Source organism: Phasianus colchicus, chromosome 9 (genome assembly GCF_987193195.1).
Source record: "Phasianus colchicus chromosome 9, bPhaCol1.hap1.1, whole genome shotgun sequence".
Taxonomy (NCBI): domain Eukaryota; kingdom Metazoa; phylum Chordata; class Aves; order Galliformes; family Phasianidae; genus Phasianus; species Phasianus colchicus.
In genome coordinates, this window is record NC_143444.1 from 18,632,509 (window position 1) to 18,659,580 (window position 27,072).

Genomic DNA, 27,072 nt, shown 5'->3' on the forward strand with positions numbered 1-27,072 from the left:
TATTAAAAAGTTGGTACAAGATTGCCACATTTGATTCCAGATTTTAATGATTTAACATCTACTTTTATCTGGGATTATGTAAATGAAATACTTCCAGCAGAAGATAATTGTGAAGACTCATACTTGTAGAGTTCTGTGGAAGAGTTGATGGATTAGAGAAATCCTTCCAAGGTGAATGTCCAAGCTTTATTTATATATTTCTTATTTCCTATGGATGTATAGGTAGATGATGGGTGGTTATAAGTATATCTTACTGTATCAAGTTGCTCTTAGAATGAAATTATTTCTTTTATGATAGATGAGGCTTCTGATGGCACATAAATATTTCATCATACTTCCTGTATTATCTTACTGTAGTACATATTTGATTATCCATTCAGAAACTTAAGTCCTTGAATCTAAGAATATGGAATTAATTATCCTTGCTTAACATTTATCACACTGGAACAGATAAATCATCCTTTGAACTAGATTGTTTCCATACCAAGACGTTATTCAGGATTAACAGAGTTACCAAAATGTTATTAACTAAAAATCCACTGCCCATTAAAAAAGGCTTTCTGGGTCAGTACCTGTCCCAGAGATTTCCTTAAAATAAATGAGCTGCTCGGTTCATCCACAACAGCTTTTGATGGTGTTCTGTTTGTTACGTGAAGGCATTCCTTAGCACTGCAGAGGGCATGGCTCCAGGTGAGAAGCAATGAAGGTGCACATGGAGAGTTGCAGTCCCATATTTGTATGAAAAATGGGCAGATGTGCAGCACTTCTCAGGTACACACACACACAAAATGTTTTGGGAGCAAAGTGAATGTCTATGATTGTAACTCTTGTGCTCTCATTTCAAAACGCATTCCTTTTGTCTGGTATAGCTTATTCATAGTTGAAATGGAACAATACTCTGATACAGAAATATCCTAGAACTGCTTGGTTTTGTTGCTTTTCTGTTACTTCCTTTTTCCTTTAAAAGTCTTCCTGGGGAAAGAAACTCACAAATTTGTGAATGTTACTTGGAAGTTTGGCTTGGTTTCAGCTAGGACAGAGGGATACTTTTTTGTTTGGTTGTTTTTTTTCCATCATAGCGTCTGGTATGATGCCTATTTTTGGTTTTAGGGGAAAAACAACGTTGACAACACACCAATGTGTTAGCTGTTGCTGAGCAGTGCTGTACAGAGCCAAGACATTTCAACTTCTTGTACTATTCTGTATACAGTTGCGGGGGGCTGAGGGGCACAAAGTGTTGGGGTGGGCAGTACCAGGGCAACTGACCTCAACTGGACAAAGGAGTATTCCATTACATATGACATCCTGAAAAAAAAACTTCAAAAACTGTGGGGCTACTTGGGGACTGGATGGGCATTAGTTGGTGGGTAGTGAGCATTTTCTTTGTGCATCATTCGTTTTGTGTGTATTATCATTACTATTACTATTCTTCTTTTCCTTTTCTGTCTTAGTAAATAATTCTTATCCCAACCCAGAAGTTCTACTTTGTTGTTTGTTTCCAATTTCTCCCCCCCCCATCCGACTGGGAGGAGTGCAAGGAGCAAACAACCATGGTGCTGAGCTGCTGCCAGGTTAAACCACAACAAAGTTGGGACTGCTCATTCTATACATCCTTGGACACTCTATTTTTCTTAGTTGAGAAAAGAAAAAAGGCAAAAAATAAAAACAGATTTTAATTCAGAAAATGTTTCACATTAAATTAAGCTGCTCATTTGATTAGCACTTACACGTTTTTTAAATATACCAATTATAACAGTTGTGGTCATGGCTTTATTGAAAATCTGTATTTTTGCTAGTGATATCAACAAGGCCAGGACCATATCATGACCTTCCCTACTTAGTGTACCTTGCAGGAAATGTCCATAGCTAGATTCTGAGGGCTGGATTTTCGATTTATTCAGAACTATAGAGAATTGTGGACTATTTCAACCTGGCCATAAGCAGCCTGTTACTTTTGTAGGCAGTGATTCTGTTCCAGATCCCTAGCTTGCCCACTTGAAAATATCTCTATTATGCACTCAAAGAGTCTAGCCTGCATTTCTGTGTGTCAGGCCACTTAAATCTGTCAAGTGTGAGAAATGATTTTACCCAATATATTTCAACCTTTGAATTTGGCAAATTCAGTGACATGTTACACCACAAATCATGTTTCTCAAATATGTCCCTAATGATGTAAAATTCATAGAATAAGGCACCTGGTAACCATCTGACAGTGTCAAAGTATTTGATTTTAATTTTAGACCTCTTTTATTCCACTGTGTAGAACTTACAATTGTCATCTTATTTACCGTGTGTGTGCTGGCAAATACAAAATTCATTTTTGATCTACACACCTGTTTGTGGGTGACTATTGACTGTGACTGTATTTTTGGGATTAGAAATGACAGACTTGGTGTGCACATGAATGTCTCTCAGAAGAACATGTTGCTGACAGCTGCTTTATTCACTGGGAACTAAAACGTACAAAGAAGATATATTTAGATTCCATTAACTAAATATTCCAGGGTTTTTCTGTTCCTAGTGTAGCTTTAACTTCAGCCAAAACAAAAGATAAATTGCTCTTGACTCTTTGGAGCATCTGCTTAAGAAAGCATGTTGGTTAGCCTTTCAGTTGTGCTGATCTCATTAACAAAAACTCTTCTTTTTAGTGAGTACACTGATCATATATCATATGAAATAAAGGATGCAATGACTGAGTTTGGTAAAATTAGATTTAAGTTTGATGTACTCACTGTACAGTAACACTTCATGTAAAACACACAGGGAAGACCAGTCTCGTGGCTAATGCCCTGGTAAAAATTACCTCTTTATTCTTCCTGAATGCTCACTGTATATAAGACTTTGCTCGTTTAACTCCATTTGTTTTGGAAAGGTCACTTTCTCCAGTAACACTTACAGTGCTTCATGAACTAGGAAGCTCATGTAATCACCTGTGCAGTGTTGTAAGTTGTTGCAGAATCAGTCTGGAGTTAGGTGATTTCCTGTTCTTGTAAACTCCGGGTCAACTCACACTACAGTAATGGATCCTTTCAAATGGACAATCTCCTTTTTTACAGCAGAGCTGGTGAGCTGTTGCAGCTAACTATTTGGGCCTCCTGCACGTATATGGGTTGCCAGTGGATTTTTATTTAATCTTAGCATTATTATATTTAAACAATGTTCACACTGAAATTCTGTCCTGCATTAAAGACTTGCTGTGTTCAATTTACGTGCCTCTGGATTTAATAGAATTATAGAATCATTAAGGTTGAAAAATGCCTCTAAGTCATCTAGGTCAACCCTCCATCTACCACAGCTCTATTGGTATTAAATTACTCCGTTGAGATTTGAGGTAAATATTTTGGGAGACAGGTGTTGTGTGGCAATAATGTTTTACTGTTACTGATTTTATTGTCTATATAGAGATCTTGCTCGGTGACACTGTCCCAACCTTGGGAAAGTGCAGTAAGCACAGATACTACACTGGCTTTCAACTGAAGCAGAAGAAGAGAGAACAGTCTGATCCATTCTATTGTGTACACTTCCCATGGTTCAAATAACAGAAATTGTATTAATTAAGGGATTGACAGATCTATTGCTGACCTGTGTAAGACATGGAGCTCTCCTTTAAAATGAACCATTAGTCATGCAAAACTAGAAATACAGAAGGAAAGTGCAGTAGAAAGGTTAGAAACTCTAAATCTGCCTCTTTGAGGGCTGTGGGCACCCTGCTATTTTGGGTGTGACTGGCGATGTACAGAAGCAGAATTTCAGGCATCTGTGAAGATGCAGTATCGATAAGTTAGGCCCATGGAAACTGTCAGCATCTGCAGGGTTGAGTGGCAACTGGGCAGAGGCTGTCAGGCCCAGGTCTAGTCCAGGCTCCTGAGCTTGGTCTCAGCTGCTGCCACTAGCACCAGAGGGTCTGTGTGAGAGGAGAAGCCTGTGCATGACAGTGTCATTCCAAAAAGTTATGGTAATGTACACAAAGCAGAGTTTGCTCAGTGGTGGGCTATAAAAATAGTGGCTCCTTAGAAAGATTTCTGTGTTCATGTATGCATTTTAATACCATATTTTTAACATATTGACATGTACTATGCAATTTCACATGGGGATTTTCTTTTATTTTCCAGTATTTTTATTTTAAATACAGTCAAGAAAGTCATCTTGCTAGCATTGCACGGGGAAAACATTTTTGTCTGTTCTTCCTCTGACAGCTTTTGCTCTAGAGAATGATTTGAGTTACAGTACAGAAGTGAAAGGAAGCAGGAGAGTCTCCTCCTGAGCACTATGCTTTGGCAAACTGAGCCTGAATTCAGCATGCTGCCCCATGGATGCATTTCCCTTTGAAAGCTCCAGGAGTGTGCCTCAGAAACATAAGGGTTGAATCAGCTTTCCTTGTCTCTTTTTATTGGGTAACACCAAAAGAAAACATAAACGTGTTCAATCTGAGTCAAATGGGAACAATTAAATACTCTCAGTTTATTAATCACAGAGAGAAATTTCAACATGAAGGCCATCTTGGTGTTGCTTTTTCTTCTTTGTAGAGACAAAGTGAAATGGATCCAGAGTCAGCGGGAAGAAAGAGCCTGGAGAGAAGCCTGAAGCACTGGGGCACTTTTCTGCATCTGAGTTGCACTACGAGCAAGCAGATACCTGCAGTTGTGACTGTTCAGCTTTTGGGAGAAGTTCTCAGAACACATGGCAGGAGTTAATTAGAGAGAAAGATGGGATTAGAGACCTAAAGTATGAATCAGACCTAGAGAAAGTCCAACCAGCTGAGCAGCAGGTCCTGAGCCATGAACGCTGCTGCTCACTTCTGGCTCCGTCCTCAAGCTCTGCAGTGTGTGTCTGGCCCTCACTCCTGTCTGCTTTTCCAGAGGTATTTGGCTGGAAATGGGTCCCCCAGTGCTTGCACAGTGCCTGCACAATGGGTGCAGGTCCTCAAGCTTAAATGGAGCATTGACTTCTCCCAGCAGTGGGAGGTGAGGACTGGCCAGTGCTGCTCCACTCAGGTGGGAGCTTTCCTGTGTTACAGCCTGCAAGGATCCTCCTGCAGATTCCCATAGATTGAAAATCAGCATTAAGGCTTCTTCAAACAAACAAAATGGAAATAGAGTCACAGAAAATATGTTTTCTTCAGAGCTGTGTTGTTTCAGGTTGCATGTCCTGAATCAAGTCCTAGATTTCCAGAGGTGATAATGCCAAGGCTACAGCAAAGCTGATACATGAGAGAAATAAGCATAACTTAACACCCAGGGGTAATTACCCTTGTATATATCCTTTTACTGCCAAACAAGGAAAAGGGACAATTCAAAGCACTTTGAGACAATCTTTTTCTTGTTTTTGTCTTTTGGTTTGCACTTTGTGTTGATCTAAGCCCACTCACATGTTTCATTTTTGATTAGCTGTCAAGCGTTGCTCTCAAGAACAGCAAGAGGAAATAATCTATTTTTTTTACAACAAAGCAAATCTTTTCACTACCTGCAGAAGTGAAAGCTCTGGACAACGTTCACACACACATCTTCCCATTTTGATACAGAGGAAGCAGGCTCTTCTTCATTGTAAGAACAGCAATTACAGATATCAGTTCTTTACTCAGTGAATGAAAAACCATTGCCAGGTATGGTGGCAGGAGTGGGGGAGATTTATTGGTCTTTTCACCCATGCAATACTGTAACAGGAATGGACTGCAGCTGAGACATCCCTGAGGCTGTGAAGGTGGAAGAGGCAGTAATTTGGTGGTTCTAGGTGCACCAAACAGCAGGATTTGGCCTTGAGCAACAGCAATCATTGGGCGGGATGAACACAAACAAGGAGGGATAGATGCAAAACATCTTCAGAGTAATTAGAGAAAAAGAGCTGGAGAAAAACTTGTGGCAAAAGAGAAAGTCTTCAGGCAGAAGAGAGCATAACTGCTTCCCTCTGCCACCTGCCTCAGAGGACATAGCTGTCACCTGAACATGTGGAACTTCTCTGCTGTAATGGGACCGATTCTTCCAGTAGAGCAAGGATTTTCCCAAATGGTCAGGCCTGCAGACCAGAAAAGTTACCGATAAATCTGACCTGGGACCAGCTGCATCCCATTTTTCAAAGACAATGTGCAGAAAAAAATATGAAGGGCAGCAGCAGTGTGCACGGCCCCCACGTGTGTGGAATGAAATGTGGTGCGCACACGGCCGCTGCTCAGCAGAGGCGCCGGAAACTTGGAACGGCTGCGAAAGGATGAGGCTGAAGCTGCACAGAAACGTCCAATCAACACATAGTAAGCAGGCAGCCTGAAGGGCTGCTTGAGATAGAAGCCAGAGTTCCCTTCAGAGCAGACAGAAGAACTGCACAAACATTTCTGCAGAGGTTGGCAATTTGTCCCCTTCTCTTCAGACAGCTTATGACAATTTGTGGTCATTAATTTACTACTACTGCTGTGACCTCAGTGTGATTAATAACACAAGACTTGCATCTTTCTATTAAAAGACTCGCCCCGGAGCATCCTGGGCTCCCAGCAGCTGGAAGCAGCCTGCAAAGGAAGTTTTTTTCAGGGTTGGATGCAAAAGGTCATCAGAAAACCAAATTAGTGTTCTGTATTGCATAGGCACTCAGTTCCCTCAGATGAGGTTGCAGCAAATCAGGCTCATCATGTGCAACTTCTCCCTGCTGCCAGAGATTGATTAAAATATAGAAGGCACATGTTATTCAATGACATGCCATAGAAAGAAAATGAAGGGCTGTGTAATGAGGGAAGGCTCAGAGTTACTGTTGTATGGAAAGTTCCTCATGCTCCACAACTAATAGAAAATGGTTTGCTTGGAAAACTGTAAATAGGAGAACGTGTGGCACAAATTACACCATAAGGGCTAAGTGAATCTTAAATTCTAAACATCCTCTTGGGTTAGACCTTCTTCTTAGCAGTCTTCTGCTGTCTCTAGCATAAGCTGATGCTTCAGTAAATATTATTATACTGAAAGAGTTTGTTTTGTTTGGAGGTTTGATGTCAGAAAAGCAATTCCATTGCAGCAAGAGGCTGCTCAGCAGTGGCACTACCTGAATATCCAGCACATGGGGAGCAAACAGCAAGCCTGAGCCCTGGCCTGGGGGGCTTCCAGCAACCATCGGCTGTGCAACAGGGGTGCTTGGCTCTGACTCTGTTTGGAAGACAGGACATCTGCACAAGCTGGAGTTGCGGTTATGAGTCAAATACAGCTTCCTAGGGACGTGCATTGCATTAGAGGAACCTTTCTCAAATCTTTTAAGCTATTGCCAATTAACTTACATATCATTTCACACATGATATATCTTGAATTTCCAGTGGAACTCAGTCAAATAAAGGAGTTCTGATTATGTTTCTGGAGTACTTTTGATTTACTAAGTGCATTCCACAGTGAGCAGAAACATTACCTGCACTGTGCTTTACACCTAAACAAACTAGATTTTCAGTAAAATCATCACTAAAATTACAAAGCTCAGGGAATTTCTTTCCGTAGTTTTTGTAGATCATTCAGACTTAGCAACGTCTGCCTAATAAACAGCACAAAAAACTTCTGTTGATGCTCTTCCTGTTTTGAATAATTTAATCTTATCTTTAGATAATTATTTGTTTTATTAGCTGTTTTATTGTGAGTAACAATTTTGTACATGTCATTTTTGTGCTTCCATTACCGATGTGCACCTGAAACAGAGGAATACATTCTCCAGAGGTGAGGCCATCTCCATTAGCTCCTTCCCAGGGAAAAGTGCTTGTTCCCTGTGTGTGCCCCAGGAGCAGCTCAGAGTGCGCAGGCAGCTTCTGATGCTGCTTCTCTCTATCTGATAGAGGTTTATCCATCCTCGTGCACATCTGGTCTGTATTTATGCACTGTAGAACATGGAAAAGTAAAAGCTAAACACATGGATTTAAGCTATTTCACCTAAAGAGCTGAAAAGTGGGTGTTTAGATATTACTGGTCTGTAGCTGGCAGTTGCTTACACACTGTGTAAATCTCCCAGGCATCACAGAGACCAAGTGTGGACCCACCGTAGTAGTGGGGCCAGCAGACAGACACCAGTGGGCTCTTAGTGCCTGAATGGCCCAGGAGAACAGCTTGGGCACAGCTTTGCTGGCACAGCACTGGTTCCAGTTTGTTCTGACCACAGTGCAGTGGTCTGGCACAGAGGGATCACCTTGATATATTATGTTTTGGTTATGTGCCACTTATTGTATTGTAGGCTTGCACTCAGGTTAGTGAAGCAAACCCGGAGCTGGAGAGCAGGTGGCAGAAACTTCTTTGCCATCAGCCAGAGCAGGGTAGTGCCCATGGGGCCAGGCAGGGAGCAGAGAGGAGATGTTCACAGCCATGAAACATAGAGTTATAGAATCGTTTGAGTTGGAAGAGACCCTTAAGTTCACCTAATCCAACTCCCTGCATTGAGCAGGGATGCCCACAGTTCATTCAGGTGCTCAGAGCCCCACTCAACCTGACCTTGAGTTTTTTCAGCGATGGGGCATCCACCTCCTCTCTGGGCAACCTGAGCCTGTCCATCACCACTCTTATTGTAAAAACTTCATCCTTATGTCCATCAATCTCCTACTGGGGTCTGCAGACGGCATCTGGGGGCGCACCTTCCCTGTTTTTCCAACACACATCAACTTCTTGATTTCCACATGCCCCAGCTAATCATTAATACCATAACTCACATTGTACTGGGAGATGCAGTGGTGACACCCAGTATTGTAAGCAATTCAGAACCGACTTTGAAATGTACTGTTTATGCTGTGAAGCAAACCAGACCTGCACCTGCTTACACCACTATATTTATCCCTTTTTCTAAGTGGCTGTTTCATTAGCAATCGTTCATTCTACTTTAAAAGGTGTAAACAGACAGATGGCTTCACCACATAAATCATTTTCACATGAAGATAGATGTGCTTTCTGCAGAAGTGAAATTTATGCCTTCTTTTGCTTACTCCTAATAACAGGAATGTGTATGCAAATTTCCTATCTCCCAGTAGCTACAATAAATTACTCTGGGGCACTTGAACCTCTTCCAGCTTGATACAGAAGTTCAAAGGAAAGGTAAATATATCTTTTTTTTTTCCCCTTGCAAAAGGTGAGGCAGTGCACTCGACAGCTTGAGTAAAGGTTTTAACCCCATGTTAACAGATTTGATGATGCTGTGATTTTGATTCCATAACACCTCCTTACACATAGATTGCTATTCAATAAACAGGCATGTAAAATTTACATAAACATGTAAATGACACAGGTACAAATAAGCCCCCAAATCTAGACTGGTGATTAAAGATGTTATTGCCCTCTATGTCAGAAACAACCCCATTAGCAGCCTTTGGTAAAGCTTCAGCTGAGATTTGTTGTCTCTTTTATGATCAGTCCCAGTCAGCCCCAGTCAATCCCTTTCCCTATACAAATCCCAGGGCTGATGTTGTTCCTGTTGCTGCTGGAGTGAGGTGGCTGAGGTGTTCCTCTGCAAAGCCAGCTCTTATCTCCTGGGTAAATGTGGACCTTGTGCAGCTGTTTTGGGTGTATTCTGGGAGAAGCAATGTTCAAATAAGGCTGTTGTTACACATTGTGACTGGAGTACCATGCCTACTGGGGTTTGTATGCTTGAACTAAATTGATTCTTTGTAGAATGATGGTGCTTTGCATTTTTTTTCTCTTTCTTTTGGGGGACAAATGGATGTACTTTTTCCTGTATTATCTGATGGTTTGTTGAACTACTGCAAGTCCTGTACAGGGGCATAAGCTCTGAGCTGTTGTTTGGTTCTTCTCTGCTTCTTGCTTCATTCAGTAAGTTTTATGTGGGAGTTTGGAGATTTGTTCTGGGCCAGCTGTGGTGTGAAAGCGATATTTTTCTTAGTGCCTTGCTACTGTATATAACTCTTTCTGCTATCATACGTGTAAATATCAAGAAGTAGTAATGCATGAGCCTGTAATTACAGAGCTGTGCCATTTTGTTTCCTTCCTCCACTCATTTTTCATAATAGTGCTTCTCCTGTAGCCCCGGTGTAAAATAAAGGAACAAAACACATTGATTTGCTGCAAAACTTTAGAAAGCAGCTGAATGTTATGCTTCCTCCACCTATATGGTGTCAGTGTCTGTAGGATGCACTGTTTGTTCAACTCTGTTAATTGTAGAATGCTTGTGAAAGGAACTCCAAATAGAAACTTCAGATTTCACAGTTAGTGAGAAGAAAAAAAAATGGCCCAGTAGATAAAATATGCCATGGACAACATTGTTTCTGAGTATTTCCCATGAGTTCTCTTGGCACATACTGAATGTCCACCAGATGTGAGGGAAGATACTTTAATGGTGTATGTGCAACTGCATCCCCTGAGTTTCACTGCTACTACTGGCGGTGTCACACTGTGCACACGACCTTCAGCTCTGAGTGATTTACCTCTGTGTTAATTTAGACTTCTGCCTGTTGAAATAGGCCCTCATTTGTCATATTCTGCATATCTTTGCCTCAACCTGCACTGCAGGAAGAATTAGCTTTGATAATTTAAAGCTCTCTGTAGGTATGTCTAGCTATCTCAACTACTTTTTTTTGGGTGCTGGATTAGTCAGACTGATGGGACTTGGAAGTGTTTATTATTTTATGAGATTTCCTTAGTTGTTTTTAAAAGCCAAAGTACTTTTGATTTTACATAGTACTAAGAAAAGTCTTTGTTGTCTCTGAAGGTGAGATGTTCTTTTTGTTTCAGAACACTGACAGGTATGTGAGGCTAAATGGGCTGTGGAGGTGTTCAGAAATAGTTATTTTATCCTGTGCAGTCCTACCCACTAATATGACCATAAGCTTTTTCCTACTAGTTGTGCTGTCTACTTTCAGCTCAGTGATTTAAGGCCTTTGTTTTTCTGATTGCTTATTAAAAAACGCTAATGATCATTTAGAGCTCTCAACAGAAAGTAAACTTATTTAAAACTAGAAAAACTAGAAAAGTATCATTTCTTTAGCAGATGGGCCAGGTTTGAATGAGGAACTGGTATCACATCTGCATGACACTTATGGAGATGTTGCTCGTAAGTCTAAGGATAATATTTGGATTTCTAGACCAGAAGCTGCTCCAAGAGCAACTGCTGAGTGTGTGTATGTATGGTGTGTTGCAAAGTATCAGTGTCCAATGTCACATCTGCTGTGGAGGAGCAGACAGATCAATGCTGTGGCCTGTTGAGGCACACCCTTTCTTGTGTGCCATTGCTACAGAATAGGCAACATTTTGTGGCAGAACAATCAGATTTGTCCTTCTGTCTCTGAAGTAAGTAAGCTGAGACCCTGGCATCCAGGCACGCTATGACACTCCCAGCATTGCTCACTGAATAACACCAACTTTCACCCCTGCTCAGTGCTGGCAGCATTTGCATCCACAGTGATGGCAAGAAGGATGTCTCCTGAGAGAGCAGGGGAACTGGTCAGCAAAACTGATCTACTGAATCTGAAGTAGCAATCTCTTTCCCCTCACCACAGGAAATTGGACAACACTGAATTTACCTCTTTTTCCCTTGAATTCATAGCTCAGCATGAAACTCTATTGCAGCAAAGCACTCCTATTGTTTTGGCATAGCAGCTGCATTTTTTCTTGACCTGAGAGTATCATTTTGGTTACAGTAAAGGAGACGTGATCTTTGGAGACAGAAGAGCTCAAAGAGGAGGGGAGCAATCTTAAGTGTTTTGCTGAGGAGAAAGGATGCTTTGTCCTGAGAAGCAACTTGAATCATAACATGTTTACATCCAGATGGTCTGTTTGGCCTGCAGTGCATGCTGGTGATGACTTGCTTCATGCAAAGCAGCTGAGGCCTGCTGTCATCTCTTCCCATGGTTGCTGGGTGGTGCAGCACTGCCCTGAGCCACCTGTTGTGGCAGAAGAGGAGGGTGAGTTCAGTGCTGGGTGCCACAGCCATGTCCAGCCAGTGCATCTACTCCTGGAGTGGGAGCAGAAGTAGGATTCACAACAAGTGGTTAACTTGCACAGAAGTCCTCTATAAAACTGATTTTAAAATAAAAGAAATTGCTGGAAGCTCTCAGCTTTGCTTTCTACTGGCCTTGTCAACCTATATTGTCATCTGTGTAAAGGAGTGTATAGTAACTGTTGAGTCACCACTGCACCACTGATTGAGCACCTGGGGAAAGGATCTGGTCAGCCCTGGCAGCACAGGTGAAGGCAATTCTGTGTGACTGGAAGGGGTGGAGCCTGGTTGCACCTCTCATAGACCTCATTTAAGGGCTGACTGCCATTAGGGAAGGGTCTTTGGTTGGAGATCCCTTTCTTGTGGAGTTTCTATTGTGAGCCTAGATCTTCAGAGACTGGTGAGCATTTCTTTTTCTGTTGTAATATCCTCCTATTGTGCTGGTCCCTTTGCTGTTACAAGGAGTAAAATGTCAAGTATCTAGAATTCTTGCTTTCTCAGAGGCTTTCCATGTCTGTAGTTGACAGAAGTAGGGCTGACACATGGTTTTTGCAACTGTGTGTGGGAACTGCCATGTGATGGATTTGCATTAAAAAGGAGAGATGTGCTGGATGCCTTTGGAGCTCAGCAGGCAGATGAGAATTGAGCAAGGACCATGCTGCCGGTCACAGCCCTACTGCACCCAAGAAACTGCTCATTGCTTAAGAATCCTTTGCTTGGAGAACTTCTGTGATAAAACAAGGCAATTTGAATTAGATGTGTCACAGCAAAAGCGTATATGATAGTAATCTCCTTTCTCTCCTCCAACCACTTATTGAACTCTAAGTCTTATAGTTGAACCTAGACTCTACTAGTAATCTCTCTGCTGTCTATAATAACACTGTGGATGTGATGTTACAGCAGTACTCATAAGATCTGATGGTTCTATGTCAAAACAAGCGCCACTTCTTCCTGTCTTTCAACCCTTGCCAAGGGCACCTGGGTGAAGGCAGGCTCCTGGGAGGGGGAGAATGTGGGGATTCTATGCTGAGGCTCACTGCAAGTGTGAGGCTGTGGCTTGATCTGTGGGCAGGCACGCAGTGTCTCCTCCTTCCTCCTATAAATATTTTTTCTTGATTAATGGTCTGTATCTCCACTTTGGTTTTAATGGCCTAACTTAGAGCAGTGCTATATATTTGTGCCTCTACAGCCAGCAAAACATCCTTAATTATATGTGTCTTTATATGTCTGAGGAAAATTTCAGGTTTGAAAATGAAGAGAAGAAAGGTTCCTATATTTGTAGGGCTATGCCTGTTGGAGTCCAGCTGTTTGAGTCTGATGTCCCTGTTCTGATGTGTGGTCCATGGACCTACCACCACCTTCCCTGTGTGGGGGTGCTCAGATGTGATTCCTGCAGGGATCATGTTTGTAATAGTCAAGGATATCTTGGTTATTCTGATTTCAAGAAGTAGATAAATGGGGGAGACCCAAAACCCCTCAAACCAGTAGAAACTCCCTGCTATGAAAAGCACTATAACTACGGTGTTCATTACAAGTTTTCAGTTGTACTTGGACATTTGAGCAGTTTTTGAGCATGCAAAATAGGTCACATTAAGATGTGGCTTGGTATTGACTATTGTCTGTCAAACATCTTTTCTTTGTACTCTTCTCAAACGTGCTGTATTTTCTGATCTTATTTGTAGTACCTGCTCAGATACTTTCTTCCTTTTATTTTTTTTTCCATAAATAATCTGCACAAAGGTCATCAGCCACATGTTGTCATTTCCAGAGCCCATTCCAATCATCTTCCCACAAGAAAGTCAAAGTTCACTCTGTTATAGAAAGAAGAGGGAACTTGTCAAATCTTACGTGGTTTTCTCTTTGTTTTTAGTGTATGAGCCACAGTCTTTTCCATTTTCCTGTCTAAAACGGCTCTGGAAAACTCATCAAGAAGATGCGTTTGTTCATTTTAAAATGCTGTTCAATCAGGAAATGAAAAAGTAATTCACGCTCTAAGCTTTCTGGTGCTTTTTATTTAATGTTCTGGGAGATAGTTCTTTGCTTTGTCACCAATTCAGTTCTGTGCAAATCCCAAACAAGACAAATATTTAATGTGCTTCATAGATATTAACTGATTGTGTTGGATCATTTAATGCCTTTCTATTATGGGCATATCTGAGAATATGATAAAAAGTACCTGCTGGCTAAGCTGAAATTCCAGATCTGAAGAAATCTTGTCCATGTATAAATTTACTATAAAGAATGACACTGCTTCCTTTGGTTTTTCTTTCTAATGTCATTTGTTGGCTGAAGTATTTCTTAAGACATGGACCGGACTCATTGTTATTAGAAGAGCTGAAAAAAATGGATCAATAACAATCATCAGGAACTCAGTAGCCCTGTTTCTATGCTTCTCATTAATGCAAATCTAAAATACAATAATGAAAATTGATATAGTTAAGGAGGAAAAAAAAAATTGAATTGAAGACAGAATTAACTGAATGTATGTGATAAGCAGCTGGATTGAGTAGCATGTGGTACTTCTAATGAAATAATGTTCCTGATTACATCAATCAATAATATCTCTTGGGAGCCAACCCTGTGCTCCTAGCTGTAGCACTGGTGGCTGGAGAGCATGGCTGAGGACAGCAGGGTTTGGTGTCAGACTCCAGGTGAGGAACAGGCAAAGGTCTTAGTTGTGAACCCAGAGCTCAGGCCAGAAGCTGCTAGCAGGGAAGACCTGTCTCTGGAACTTCACAAAAGGAAGCTGTGAAGCAGCCCTTGTCTGCAAAGTCTTAAAAGGAAACTGCCATACTTTATTCTCCTTGAGAAAGCAAACAGTGTCAGGTTCAGAGCAATAAACTCTTTTTCTTAATAAAGAGATTAATGCTCTTCTAAATAAATTTGGCATTGCTAACTTCCAAGTTAGGCATATATCGTCTTCCAGATTTAAAGGTGTTTGAAACTGCTTGCATGAAACTATGGAGTATATAAACTAACCTTTCAGAAGTTTGGGGGCAAATACGCTATTATAATTTTTCAATTGCATGACAGGTCTGCAAAGGAAAAAATCTTAAAAGCTATCTTGTGTAAAGTGATACCCCTCAGTGGAGTTAATGCATCTTTAGTATTTTTTTTTCTGGTAAATGCTAGATGTAGCTCTAAGAATTGCTGTGGATTAAACTAGATTCTGATATGTAGTGTTGTTTGCCTCCAGTAATTACTTGTGTGCTTTCTTCCCCTTACCGAAGGACACACAGCTGTCAATGAAAGTAGAAGACCAAGCAATAAGTTGACTAGTCTGGTTTCATGGTTTCATACAGCAGAAAGAGGGGGGAAAGAACGGATGGGTGAAGTGTGGAGTCTGAGCTCAATGCAGTAGAAATGAAATGCAAGAGTGAGGCTCCTGGTGATTCTTGGAACAGGAGGTAAAGTCCAGTAAAGGGAATGCTAAATGTCTCCCTGTTAGTAGACTCTTTTTGGCTTTTTAAAATTGAGCATGAAGATCATCAGTGTGCGAAATATTGCTGTTTGCAATGTGTTTTTTTTCCAGATACGTGAGCTCAAGCATATGATATAGAGAATAGTGTGGTTGTAGAAATGTCAATCCAAACAATAAGCACAAAGAAGCTATCATAGCACAGCTAGTATTGTTTGGGATGATCAGCTCTTAAGTCTTAAGGACTACAATACATTAAAAAAGGTAACATAATTCCAAGTGCCAACATCCATCAAGTTTTTTGCATTTCCAATACTTAGAGCTACACAAAAGCAAACTGGGAAGGAAGCAGTTGTGATAAGAAACTGTATTGCAGTGCTATGATGATTTAAAAAAAAAAAAAAATACACTTGCAAGGTTTCAAAGTGCCAGGCTGCCAGACTACTTGTTTGATGCTGTAACTGTGTAGAGCAGCTCTGTAGGAGATAAAGACACTGAATGAGATGAAACAAGACTGTGTGTTTTCTGTGTCCTGTGGAGACCCACAGTGTTAGTGACAGTGCTTCATTAATGTGTTTTGTTCAGGGCAGAGACTGTCAGCATAGCCAGCACCTTACCTCCACTTACCCTACTCCTCTCCAACTCTGGAAGGGCTGCTGGGGAAAGTGCTCTGGCACACCTCTGCACAGTGTGCTTCTCCTGCTGCCAGGTTATGTCTGAGGCCAGAGAAAGCTGCAGACTTCTGGTAGCCCTCCATGCACACAGACCCTTAGAAAAATGGAATAGTTTGAATGCAATTGTGTTGGGTATTTCATGGTTTCTTTTTCTACATTATATTCTCCTGAGAAATATGAGGTTGGAGAACTGGTTAATATTCTAGACGTATTTCATGGTTTCTTTTTCTACATTATATTCTCCTGAGAAATATGAGGTTGGAGAACTGGTTAATATTCTAGACTAAGAGAGGAAAATCAATGAATGTGTGAATACAATATTAGTTCAGAGCTGCTGTTTTTCAGTTAACTTTAGTCCCATATCTTAGTGCATGTGCATTTAACTGTCTTCCAAACTGAAGATTTAATCCTTTAGAGTTCCCTTGCTACACATTATTTCTCTAAACAAGAGACAGAAGTATAATACAGTATTACCCAAGTCAGTGATTGATTCTGATATGCTGCTTAAAGCATGCCAAGGACATTAGCTACCTCCCAGCCAAAAACTGTCAGAAATAAACATTGATCGGATAGAGTTCTGCATTAACTTTAAAAAAACAAAAACAAACAACAAAACAACAAAACAAACAAACAAAAAAAACACATAGCAGGAGGCAAGGAGGTCCAGGTTTTTCCACTGCTAGCCAACAGCTTCCACAGTGGGGAAGAAGTACGTTTTCAGTGCTTACTCTTTATCTAAATAAAGTAATATTTGTAGTGGTGGATAAAGTCTGAAAAATTCTATGATTTAAGGCTCTTCTTTCAGTAAAGAATTTGGACATTGTACCTAAGATGGCAGAAATGCTTTCCTAGGGTCATGAGCTAAGTTTACATCTGTCTTGATTGATATTTCTGCTTGTACTACATGCTAGGTCTGCATGCAGCCCATGGCTTTTTGCTCCTGCATTATGAAGTGGCATTCACTGTGTGCTTATATAGTATGCAACATCTGAATTAACCTTGTTTTCAGTCATCTGACATACTTGTAACTTCTCCACATTTTTATTATTTGGCTTACAGCTAATTACTCTGGATACGTCGGACTATCAATGTGCTTTGTAAACATTCCTTCTTCCAAATACTCTGTATCATTTTCTTCATGGAAGACTGTCAAATGACTGAAACAGCTGAATGGGAGAGCCATAGAAAAGAATGGAAAATCACGTCAACAAGGAAGTGACTAGCTTGTTAGCAAATATTCCTCTTATCATGTGTTAGTTATTTACACATTTGAAGTAATGTGTTACCTGCTGCAGTGCAGAATGAAGGTCTGGGTTTCTTCCTGTCTGCCTGCCATGAAAACTGGCATCAGTACACAAGTTCCCATAGCACAGCAGTTATTCTGGTGCTTTTAGGGTTTTTCCCACTACTTGATGTACTCCCAGAGGTCAGTTTCCAGTGCTGGCACTTCCTCAAAAGTATCATCAAAATACTAAACCAATTTTTTTCTAACAGCTGCATCTGTTGGATGCCATCATGTGTGGATTAACAGCTGTGCCCTCCACACAGTGTAGAGAAGGACATGCTTGTCTCACTGTTATTAGGACATGCCACTTCCAAATAATATGTATGAAGACTGGGAGGATGTTTCCTATCACTAAGTTTGCTAAATCAAAGGCCTCTGAAATCTATTCCATTCTCTCAAGCATGGGAAATGGAGCTTGAGTGAAGGTTGTAGCTGGCTGTCAGAAGCACATATGGAGTACTTATCCTCTCTTTAACCAAGTTTCTGGAATCTGGACTTCTTCCATGAAACCACAGTTACTGGGATTTTCATAAAGTAAACTGGACCTGATGGAAGAGATGCTGCCAGAAATGATGGATCTGTTCATGTCACTGAAATATCTGGTTGGATTTGGAGAGAGGATTTTATTTCTTTCAAAGTTTAGCCCTTTTCCTTTTGCCCTCAGGAGTCTGCTCCAGAGGAGTGGTGTTCTAGGACTGGGGAATTCTCCAGAGGACTTGCCCAGACTTTCACAGGAAGTCTGCTTATAATCAACCTCATACTGCCCCAGTGAACTGGAAACCCCTTCTTCCCACCACCACCAAAAAAAGCAAACACTAATTTGTAGAGAGTATTAAGCTTAGGGAAATAATTTTCCAAATGTTAATAAAAGGATAATCCAAATCATTAATTAATGCAAAAAAGAAAAGGGGGGGGGGGGGATATTTGCTAACTTTTTAATGTGCATTTCAACTATAAAAATACATTCCAAGATAAGAGTTGCAATTTGTTGTGAAGGAATAAAATAATTTCGAAAAAATATATTAAGACAAACTTGTTCTGATTCTCCAGCAGGCAAGTAAGAGTGTTGTTGTATTACATATGTAGCTTCAAAATCACTGCAAGTTAGCTATTAAAAGAGAATATTTTGATTTGGGAAGGAGAAGTTAGCTTACATGTGTTGGAAAAGTGAAGTTAAACATCTGATAATCATAAATGTCCTCTTTTTTTTGTAAGCACATTCTATTGCCATAAATACTTAGGGAAAAAAAAAGTGCTCCCCAAACCATAAAATAAGAGAAGAGAGCAAACTACAGAATTTTAATGTATTTTTTTCTTCTTATTGGCTTTATGGAGGTCTACATTTTGGTCTGTGAATGTCTGTCTCAGCTGGATGGCTTCAGAAAGCTTTGCATTGCCCTGTCAGTTTCCAAAGAGAGATGAAAACCATATTGTTGTGCCTATGTTTGAAAATGGAGACTAAGTTAAGGTTTGGCATCATCTGCTTCTGAGAAAACATCTTAAGTCTGTCTGTGAAGCAGACTGTGCCAGTCTGGGTCTTGCCTTTCCCCTAAAATTCTGGTAGGTTATGAGGCTTTGAAAACATAGCAGCTCCCTTGTGCCCAGGTGAGACTTTGCAGCTTTCTGCAGTTTGTTCCCTGGAAGATGCCGACTTATCTTAAGGGGAACCTGAGCACCAGGAGAAGCTGGAGCCCCATGAATGAACCCATGATCCTGCAAGGACTTCAGTGCACAACTTGCAGTGCTATAGACAAAAATTAGTGCTGGTGCTTTGACTTACGAGGTTTGGATTTTTCAACTTTAAAGATGTTCATTAAAATCTTTGTGTATGTTTGGGTCAACAGTGTACAGTTACTTGCATCAGCTGTTGTTCAATTGTTTTGATGATTTCTGAGCCAACACTGCATAATTCAACAACCACGAGGTTTTTATTGCTCTCCAATAAGAGTAATCCAGGCACATCTGGCCTAAGAAGTTTGTTTGATCCAAGTAGAAAGTCTCATTTTTCATATGTATCCATCTCTTCTCTCTACTCTTTTTGATGTTTTTATCAGGGCTTATGGTTTTGGTCAGTTCCACTCAGAAAAGTCTCCATTGTGCTGTAGCTGGAGATGAACAAGAGGGGATGAGTTGCTACAAAATTACTCTGTGCCTGCAAAGACCTACTCCTTTGCTTTCCTGCAACAGAAGTTCTTGCTCACATATCTAATCAATTGTAAACAACTGAAGAATAGGGTTAAAACCTTCATCTCTAAAAATAAGGTAATGAAAATACCCTATTAAAAATACCATGCTATCTTGGTGGTACAGCTGCAAAGGATTTACAAAAATTAATTGTGCTACTATTATAAAAATATCAGCATTGAAGTTGGTGCCAGTGTATTTTGGTCTGGGATACCACATATTCAGCTGTCTGGTATTTTCAGAAAAAGAAATCTACTTACTGTCTTTCTATATAGAAACTTTTTCCTGTCACTATATGTGCCTCATTTAGAATGTTTAATTTGGAAATTGAGTGTCCATGATGCAAAAGTATTAAGTCCTACTTGAAAATAGTTTTGGCTTTCTTCTTTGATCCAGAGGTTTCAAGAAAAAGTCACAGATTCTTCCTTCACTAGGAGCTAAAGAGCACTGGAAAATTTTGATTATATCCAGACAAAAATACAGTAGGAAATAAGGCAATTTCTATCAATGATGTTAATATCTGAGTCTAGAATCCTTTTTTAAAATGAAAATCATCAACAAATATTGTCAAGTTTAAATTGCTCCATTGTTCTTCTTGATTTAGGTATGCTATTTGGTAAGAGACTTGGGATACTTAAACACAGAAGGCAATGCATGCAAAGTTGGAGGAAACTTCGAAATATTAGAGCAATGGGAGAAAATATTGATAAGATTTTTAGTGTGAGAAGAAATCTCCTTAATCCAAGGTGGAGATTTAATGTGGTTTCAGCTACTGACCATCAGTAGCTTACCTGTTAGCTGGTAAGAAAGTTGGGAAGTGAATCTTTCTTTGGTGAGGTGTTAGAACAGGCTGCCCTGGAAGCTGGTGGAGTTGCCATCCCTGTAGGTTTTCAAACAAAAGGTAGGTGTCACGTGAGTGATGTGGTCTACAGCCGTCACAGGTATGGACTGATGGTTGGACTTGGTATGATCTTATTGGTCTTTCCAACCTTAACAATTCTATGATTCTGCAACTTCCCTTTGTTGCAGCCAGAAGCTAATTTTGTCAAAACTGAAAAAAACATTAAGTACTGAAGAAGGAATATCTGGAAATACATTTTTCTGTTTGCAGAATGCTGCTGTGAAGTCTTGCCTGAAAGGCTGGAAGCAAAAATGGGCAAGTAAGACCTTCTTAGGACTAACAAACTAAGGAATGAAGCATCTGCCTCAGTTGCTGAGAGAAGTGTGGGAATGGAATTGAAAAAAGACTGGCCTTGTGTGCGGATCTTTGTGGCTCAGGAGCAAAATACTTCTTAGATGATTGTGCTAGTTCTTCCAGATGTGGGAGTTGTTTTTAGTGCTGCTGAGATTTTGCAAGCTGGCTGCAAGCATCCTATCAGTGTGGGCACTCTCCAAAATGAACTCTTTTTATTCTTTTACAGAGAGGTGTTTAAAAGGAATTTTGTCCCACTGAAAGATGTCCTACAAGATGCTCAGTTTTGGCCCCTTCTTCCTATGTAGAAGGGTGACAGCAAGCACTACCAAGAAGGTCAAGTGTCCCTGGGTGGCGCAAAGGAATGTTGTTTCACATAGGACAATCAGACCTTTCCATGTTTTACAGAAATAGTCTTTTATCTCCCTTTATAGACAGAGTCAGAGCAGGTTTTGTACAGTGACAGTAGTCTGGGGCCCTTTGGAAAAGGCTTCTCCATGAGAAGGAGGCTTCTGGAGACCTGCTGGGGAAGTCCTGTGGTGCAGGGGTCCATGCTGTGACAGGAGGTTGCAGTTGCCTCAGCAGCTGTGTTTAACCATGCTTGTCTTTTTCTCTGTCCCTCTCTGAGCACACACCTATATAGGTTGTGATATGGTCCTGGGCATGCAGACTTCTAGTCATATTTATGGACTTCACCTACAAAGGGGATTTTCAGTTCAATGAGTATCCCAGAAAATGCCTCATGTCAAATGCATCTTTCAGCCTGTGGGAGTGGGTGTCTCTGCTTCCTGCCCAGATTGCAAAACACTCCATCAATGATGGGATAAAGATTAACTAAAAATGAAAATAAGTGTATTTTCTCTAACTCTGTTTTTTCTTTCACCAGCTTCTTTTGAGATGGAAATTTACTGTGCTACTCTTGGCAGTTTGGCCTATTTGGTAACTGTAGTCTTCTCATCTGGTGGGCCATTCCCATGGTTCCCATGTTGTACTCATTCTTCCTATCGTATTTTCCATTCACGTATTACTTTCCTAATAACTGCTTCTCTCTTCATTTAATGCTTCCTTGTGTGTTTGGCCAGGTTCCTCTGCATTCCTGGTGTGGTGTATGCCATGCCATCAATGGAACAAGGTAGCACAGCTTTACATGTTGGGTATGGGATTGCTTCTTCAGAGTAGCTCACTTTAGTTGCACGTTTCAGATTTCTCCAGCTCTGCTTTGTGGTGGATCTCTTCTATAGCTGGGACTTATTGAAATGGATACTATCAGGCCTCATAAGCAGTTGGAATCATCCTGGCTTTGGTGAGGCACCTTTCCCAGCCAGACTTGCTGGAGCACTGTGGTCTGGAGAACTTAGTCTGTCTTGTGGTTCACTGAGGCTCTCTCTCTTCTGTTCCTTGCTCCTGCCTGGACACATCCCCTCGTGTGCTTTAAGTATTCTACGGAATCTCACTGGTCTATATGGTCGTTTGTGGCTTGGCAGTTTTGTCACTCTGAACTGTGCTTTTTTCCTTTTTTTTTTTTTCCCCTTTCTATATGCCAGGATGTCTGAAGTATGGTCCTCTGAACTCAGAGCATCTCTTTTCCTCTCAGCCCCTCAGAGGCTTTTGTGTGTTGGTCTTTTAAGGTAGAAAAATCCTCTTCACTATGACTTTAACGCTAACATTTATATTACTTCTCCAGTTTACAAGTACAAAACTACAAGGGATAGAACTCATCTAAAAATCAAGAGTCATACTTCAGTCACTTCCAGATTCTTGGCATATGCAAATCTTGAAAATGTTATTTCTTCCTAACTACTTCTATGAGGAAATAATGGGCCCAGATAGAGACTGAAGGCAGACAGTGGTCATTACAATTTCTTTCACATCCAGCAAAAACTGACAGTTTCAGAGTTGGCGGCCCTCTGATTTTAGCCAATTGTTCTCAAAGACATGCTGTAATCCTTTCCATTTCTTGTATTTCTTAATCACATTTGATAGCTTGGTAACTTTCTTTAACCAGAGCAATGTGTTAAACATTTTTTTGGCTGCCACAGAGAGAAATCTAAATAAATATTTTGCTGAACTAGGTTCCAACAGTTTTGGTACATAGCCTAACACCATATATTGTGGTGTGCAGGGAGAATAGTTTGCCAAAGGGAACTCAATAGCAACAAGGATCTTCTGCCAGAATATCTTGATTCTGGGACTGGACCAGGAAACTCACATGGGTCCTATTCTGCTTGGGCTGAAGGTAGAGTTCCTACTGCCTGCAGTGGGATAAGGCTCAGACTCCAACACAGAGCATTTATGATCCCATGTCACACATTTTCCTTCAAATTCTTACTCTTTTTTTTTTTCCTCTGTATTTTTAGGCCCTGGAGATATATATACCATTTATTTCTCCTGTACTCATCCTGGAAGGAGAATCTATCTGGGAATCACTTTCCTCATCTCTTACACCACCTCAGAGCAGCTCCTGCTTTGTGTCTTGCAGTGAGGCTGGAACTCAGCAGCCATAATCTGGAGCAACAGATGAGCAAGTTAGTTCGTGAAGGGAGGAAAAAACTTCTGAAAAATGAGAAAATAAAAATAAGATCTTGCAATCATGTCAGAAGGACCAGAAGTTGTGTCTTGAAATAACTAACTTTGTATTTCATCTGTACCTGGATGTGCGTGGGGAGAGAAATCAGGAATAGGCTATAGTCAAGCATGAGAGAGCAAACATGGGCTCTGGGGACATTTACAATAAGAAATGAAGCTTCAGCATCACTGTGTTGCAATGAGAGCTAGCACATTTGGAACTTGAATGTGTCAGTGCCTGTAAGTATACAGATGACTATATTTAGCTCTGGAAATAAACACAAGTAATCTGATAGCTTTAAAATGTCAGGTTTAGCTCATCAGACAGTAAGAACCCTTTGAAGAAGCAAGTGTAACATTAAGACTGACGCTGACTTTTGGTGTGGAGCTTAGAAGAGACCTGGCAAGACTAAGACACAAGGTGATGGGCTACCAGGCAGGGACTGCTGGGCTATTTCCAGCAATGTTCGTACTTGTGGTCTGACCTCAGGCAAGCCATTCGATTTCCCCATGCATTTTGATTTGGTTTCTTGTCTGCATTAGCTACTTCTCTTGGCAGCTTCAGAGGCTCTGAAGAATGACCTTGGCATGAGATATCCCCACCTCATCACAGAGATGAAGAGCCGGACAGCTCTTCAGTGTGCACTGAAACAAGGGCAAGATTCAACCAGGGTTATTCTTGCTGCAACGTTCTCTTGCAGATGTTGGAGCATTAAGAAGCCACCTTATGTACCTACTGAGTATGTGATGTGTCACTTAAATGATTGATAGAGTTCATGGAATGGCACCAACCTGTTCCAAAACCTACCTGTAATGTATATATGTTAGTTATTTTATTGCTAATAAGTAAATAAAATGCTACACTGAAGTTGTTGGAAGCCATTCAGGTATGGTCTAAAGCAGAAAGAAATATTGACAAAGACTTCATTGCAGTAGTGTCTAATACCTCCCTGGGCAGTTATGAGGTTCTCTTCAGTGAACAAATATGTTTTCATGTTCAGCTTGCATTAGTTTTTATGCAAGGTATGAAGACAGGAGGACAAAATGTCATCAGTTTTTTTTCCTCAGCTTCCAAAAAGTAGGAGGAAATCACGCAACAGCCACTGAAACTACATAGATTCTGACTGATTCAGGATGCAGAAAATAAACTTGAGTGTGAAATGAAACAGTACAACATTTGAGTGGGTTCTCTAAGAGTCATTTTTCACCTGTAACTTTGTGTTCTGTTATATCCAAGAACATTTGTAGGTCTGAATTAGCCCCTGCTTTTGCATCTTTCTGCCTGTTCCAATACACCTGGATGACACAGTGTGGGCCCTTTCAGCTGAGTGGAGCATCCTCACTGACAACAAAAATCCTTGTCTTGTGCAGCCTTCCTCTGCGCTTCAGCAATTCTCCTGCTTCCTGAATGCTTAGGCTTATTTCCTGCCATCCTCTCCATCACACCTATGACTTGAAGGCCTTTGCTACAGTCTGATGTGAGATCTTTGAAATACCACCCAGCAAGAGCCAAATACCATGCTCGCTCCTAACTTGCATAAAATTTCTGCTTATGTCAATGGAAGTTTTGCTAAGTGAGGCTGCCAGCTTTGGCCATGGGTTTGCAGCACAGCGTACACCATGATCTCTCAGAATGTTCAACACTACTTTGTGTGATCCTCATATGCAGGGATGTCTTACAGGAGAAAGTTATACCAGCCTGTTATTGGGACAAGGGAGGAGAACTGCTGATTGAGATTAAAAAAGACCTCTGTCCCTTCAGGAAGAGATGCTTCTTTTGGCACTGCAGTGCTACCGAATTACATCTGCTCTTCAAACGTTTTCCAGAGGGAGCCTTGCTGGACACAACCACTTACACTCGAGATGCAAAACTCTCCAGCACGCTCAGCCCCATTTCATCACTCCATGACCCGCGGTATAACGCAGCCCCGTAGCCGGGGCTTCCAGCCGCCCCGCGCCGAGCGGCACCACCTGTCCGCGCCCCCCCCCCCCCCCACCCGCACCTGGGGTCGCCGCGCCGCTCCCCGCGCCCTCCCGCTGCTGCGGGGTAGCTCCGCTCCACGGAGCCGCGCGTGGCCGAGCCGGGATCGGGGCCGTCCCGCCCCGGGGCCGCATTTGCTGATGTAATCGCGACAGAGAGCGCTGAAACCCAACACCGCGCGGTGCGGAGCAGCGCGGCTCCGCCGCCGGGGGCTCCGCGGGGCGCGCCCCTCGCACCCCGCACCGCCCCCGGCCTTCGCCGCACCGCCCCCGGCCCCGCCGCGCCCCCCCTCCGCACCGCCCCCGCGGGCCGTGCGCGGGCCGCCCTCGGGCTTTCGCGGAGCTCGGCGGAGAGCTCGAGGCCGGCGGGGGTTCATGGACAGTACCTGAGGCTCCGGCGGCGCAGCGTTCGGCTCCGGCTTTCCCTCGGACCTCCGCTGCCCGGGCAAATGCATACAAATGCATTTGGGAGCCGAGAGGACAAGGCGAGGACGCATCTCTCCAGCGGCACCAACGTAAGCTGGGTTGGGGAGACGCGAAGGCTGGGCGGCTCGGCCCCGCGGGGACACCAGCCCAGGATGGGGTCCTCGTGCCCGAGCAGCCAGCTCTAACTGGGCAGGTCCCGTTGTGTGCCGGGAGTTGGCTGCTGGGTGCCGTTTCCCAGCACCGAGCCCGCCGGTGCTCTCTCTCCGCTGCACACCGCGAGCCGTATCGGGCGTCCCGCAGCTCTTTGGGTCCCGGTACCAGGGGTCCCGTGCCGCAGCCGGAACGCAGTACCCGATCTCTGAAAGCACGGCGGTCTGGGAGCTTGGGCTGCTCTCAGCGCGGTGAGCACCGGGTGAGGTGAGGAGAGCTCCGCGTTTGTGTGCGTTCTGCAGCAGGCTGAGCCTTCTCTGGTGTATCCTCGAAATGGCATAGCTCTTTTCCTTGCAGTCTGCCTAAAAGAAGGTTAAGGAAGGTGATTATGGACTTCTGATGGTGATAGTGACATTACGCAGGCTACCGTCGTGTGTCTGCTTTGTAAAGTTCTTGCTATAGTCGGGCAGTAGCGAGAATGACATTTGCAGAGAGCTCCCGGTGGGAAGGGGAAGGACAGTGTTGCAGCAACTTCTGTGCTGCTGGGTCCTCTGAGCGGCGGTGAGCGGCTCCGTGTGCCTGCAGGAGGCTTCTCGTGAGATGCAGGGTCTGAGAGCCTGCGGGACTCCTCCAGGAGTTGTGTTGGTGCAAGTTCACAGAATGTTTTGCTGATAGAGAAATAAAAACTGAATTATGGAAAAGGAGTACACATACTACTTATCTGAGAGCAACGCTTGTCACTGAGATAGAATTACATAGATGTAATATAACTCTGAGGCTATATGGACAGTATTTATCTTGTTTACCTAATTTACCCAAAAGAAAGCAACCCGATTGCTTGCCTGTGCTAAGAAACCAGACTATTTGCTCAGGGATCAGGTTTCCTCAGCATGTCTCAGACCAGTCTGTCCCTTGCAACCCAAACCACCCCTCTGAAGAAGTGCTGTTGGGTCAGACTGCTGCCTGCTTTGGTTCAGGGAGAAATTGAGTGCTCCCTGTTCAGACCAAAGATAGAGCAAAGAATGGGAACATAATCATAATCAGCCCTAAAATTATTTTCTTTGTTGTTCGGTTTTTTTTGCTTTCAGAAATGCAAGCAAGTTTGACTGCTGTGGATGTGCAGTTTATCACCTTGTGCCATGTGCTGTCCCAAGGACAGTAGGGCCTACCTCCAAACCATGCTGTTGTGGGATTCCTCTCAGGAAGAACTAGCAATGCATTATTCCTCTCACTTTCTCTTGTGTCTCTTCCTTTCTTTATGCTGTGAGCCTGCTGCAAGGTTCTCGGGATTTCTCTGTCATTTGGGTGTGCAGGT

The 27,072-nt window shown here is 42.2% G+C and overlaps 1 protein-coding gene and 1 long non-coding RNA gene across 5 annotated transcripts in view; both read left to right on the top strand.

Moving 5' to 3' along the window:
- Positions 1-12,218: 12,218 nt before the first annotated feature.
- On the top strand, positions 12,219-24,094 carry LOC116243536 (uncharacterized). 4 transcript variants are annotated; one of them, XR_016469250.1, is made up of 5 exons: positions 12,219-12,283; positions 19,315-19,522; positions 21,719-21,768; positions 21,839-21,939; positions 22,994-24,094. It is a non-coding gene; the product is annotated as an uncharacterized LOC116243536 (long non-coding RNA). The 4 variants fall into 4 exon arrangements; XR_016469251.1 differs by lacking the exon at positions 21,719-21,768 and adding an exon at positions 22,759-22,872; XR_016469252.1 differs by lacking the exon at positions 21,839-21,939.
- A 1,411-nt stretch (positions 24,095-25,505) lies between these two features.
- Positions 25,506-27,072, top strand: part of COL24A1 (collagen type XXIV alpha 1 chain) — a 119,067-nt gene continuing 117,500 nt past the window's right edge. The window contains exon 1 of the mRNA XM_090146412.1: positions 25,506-25,696. Within this exon, the coding sequence (XP_090002538.1) occupies positions 25,641-25,696 (56 nt within the window). The 5' untranslated portion in view covers positions 25,506-25,640. The remainder of the gene's footprint in view (positions 25,697-27,072) is intronic.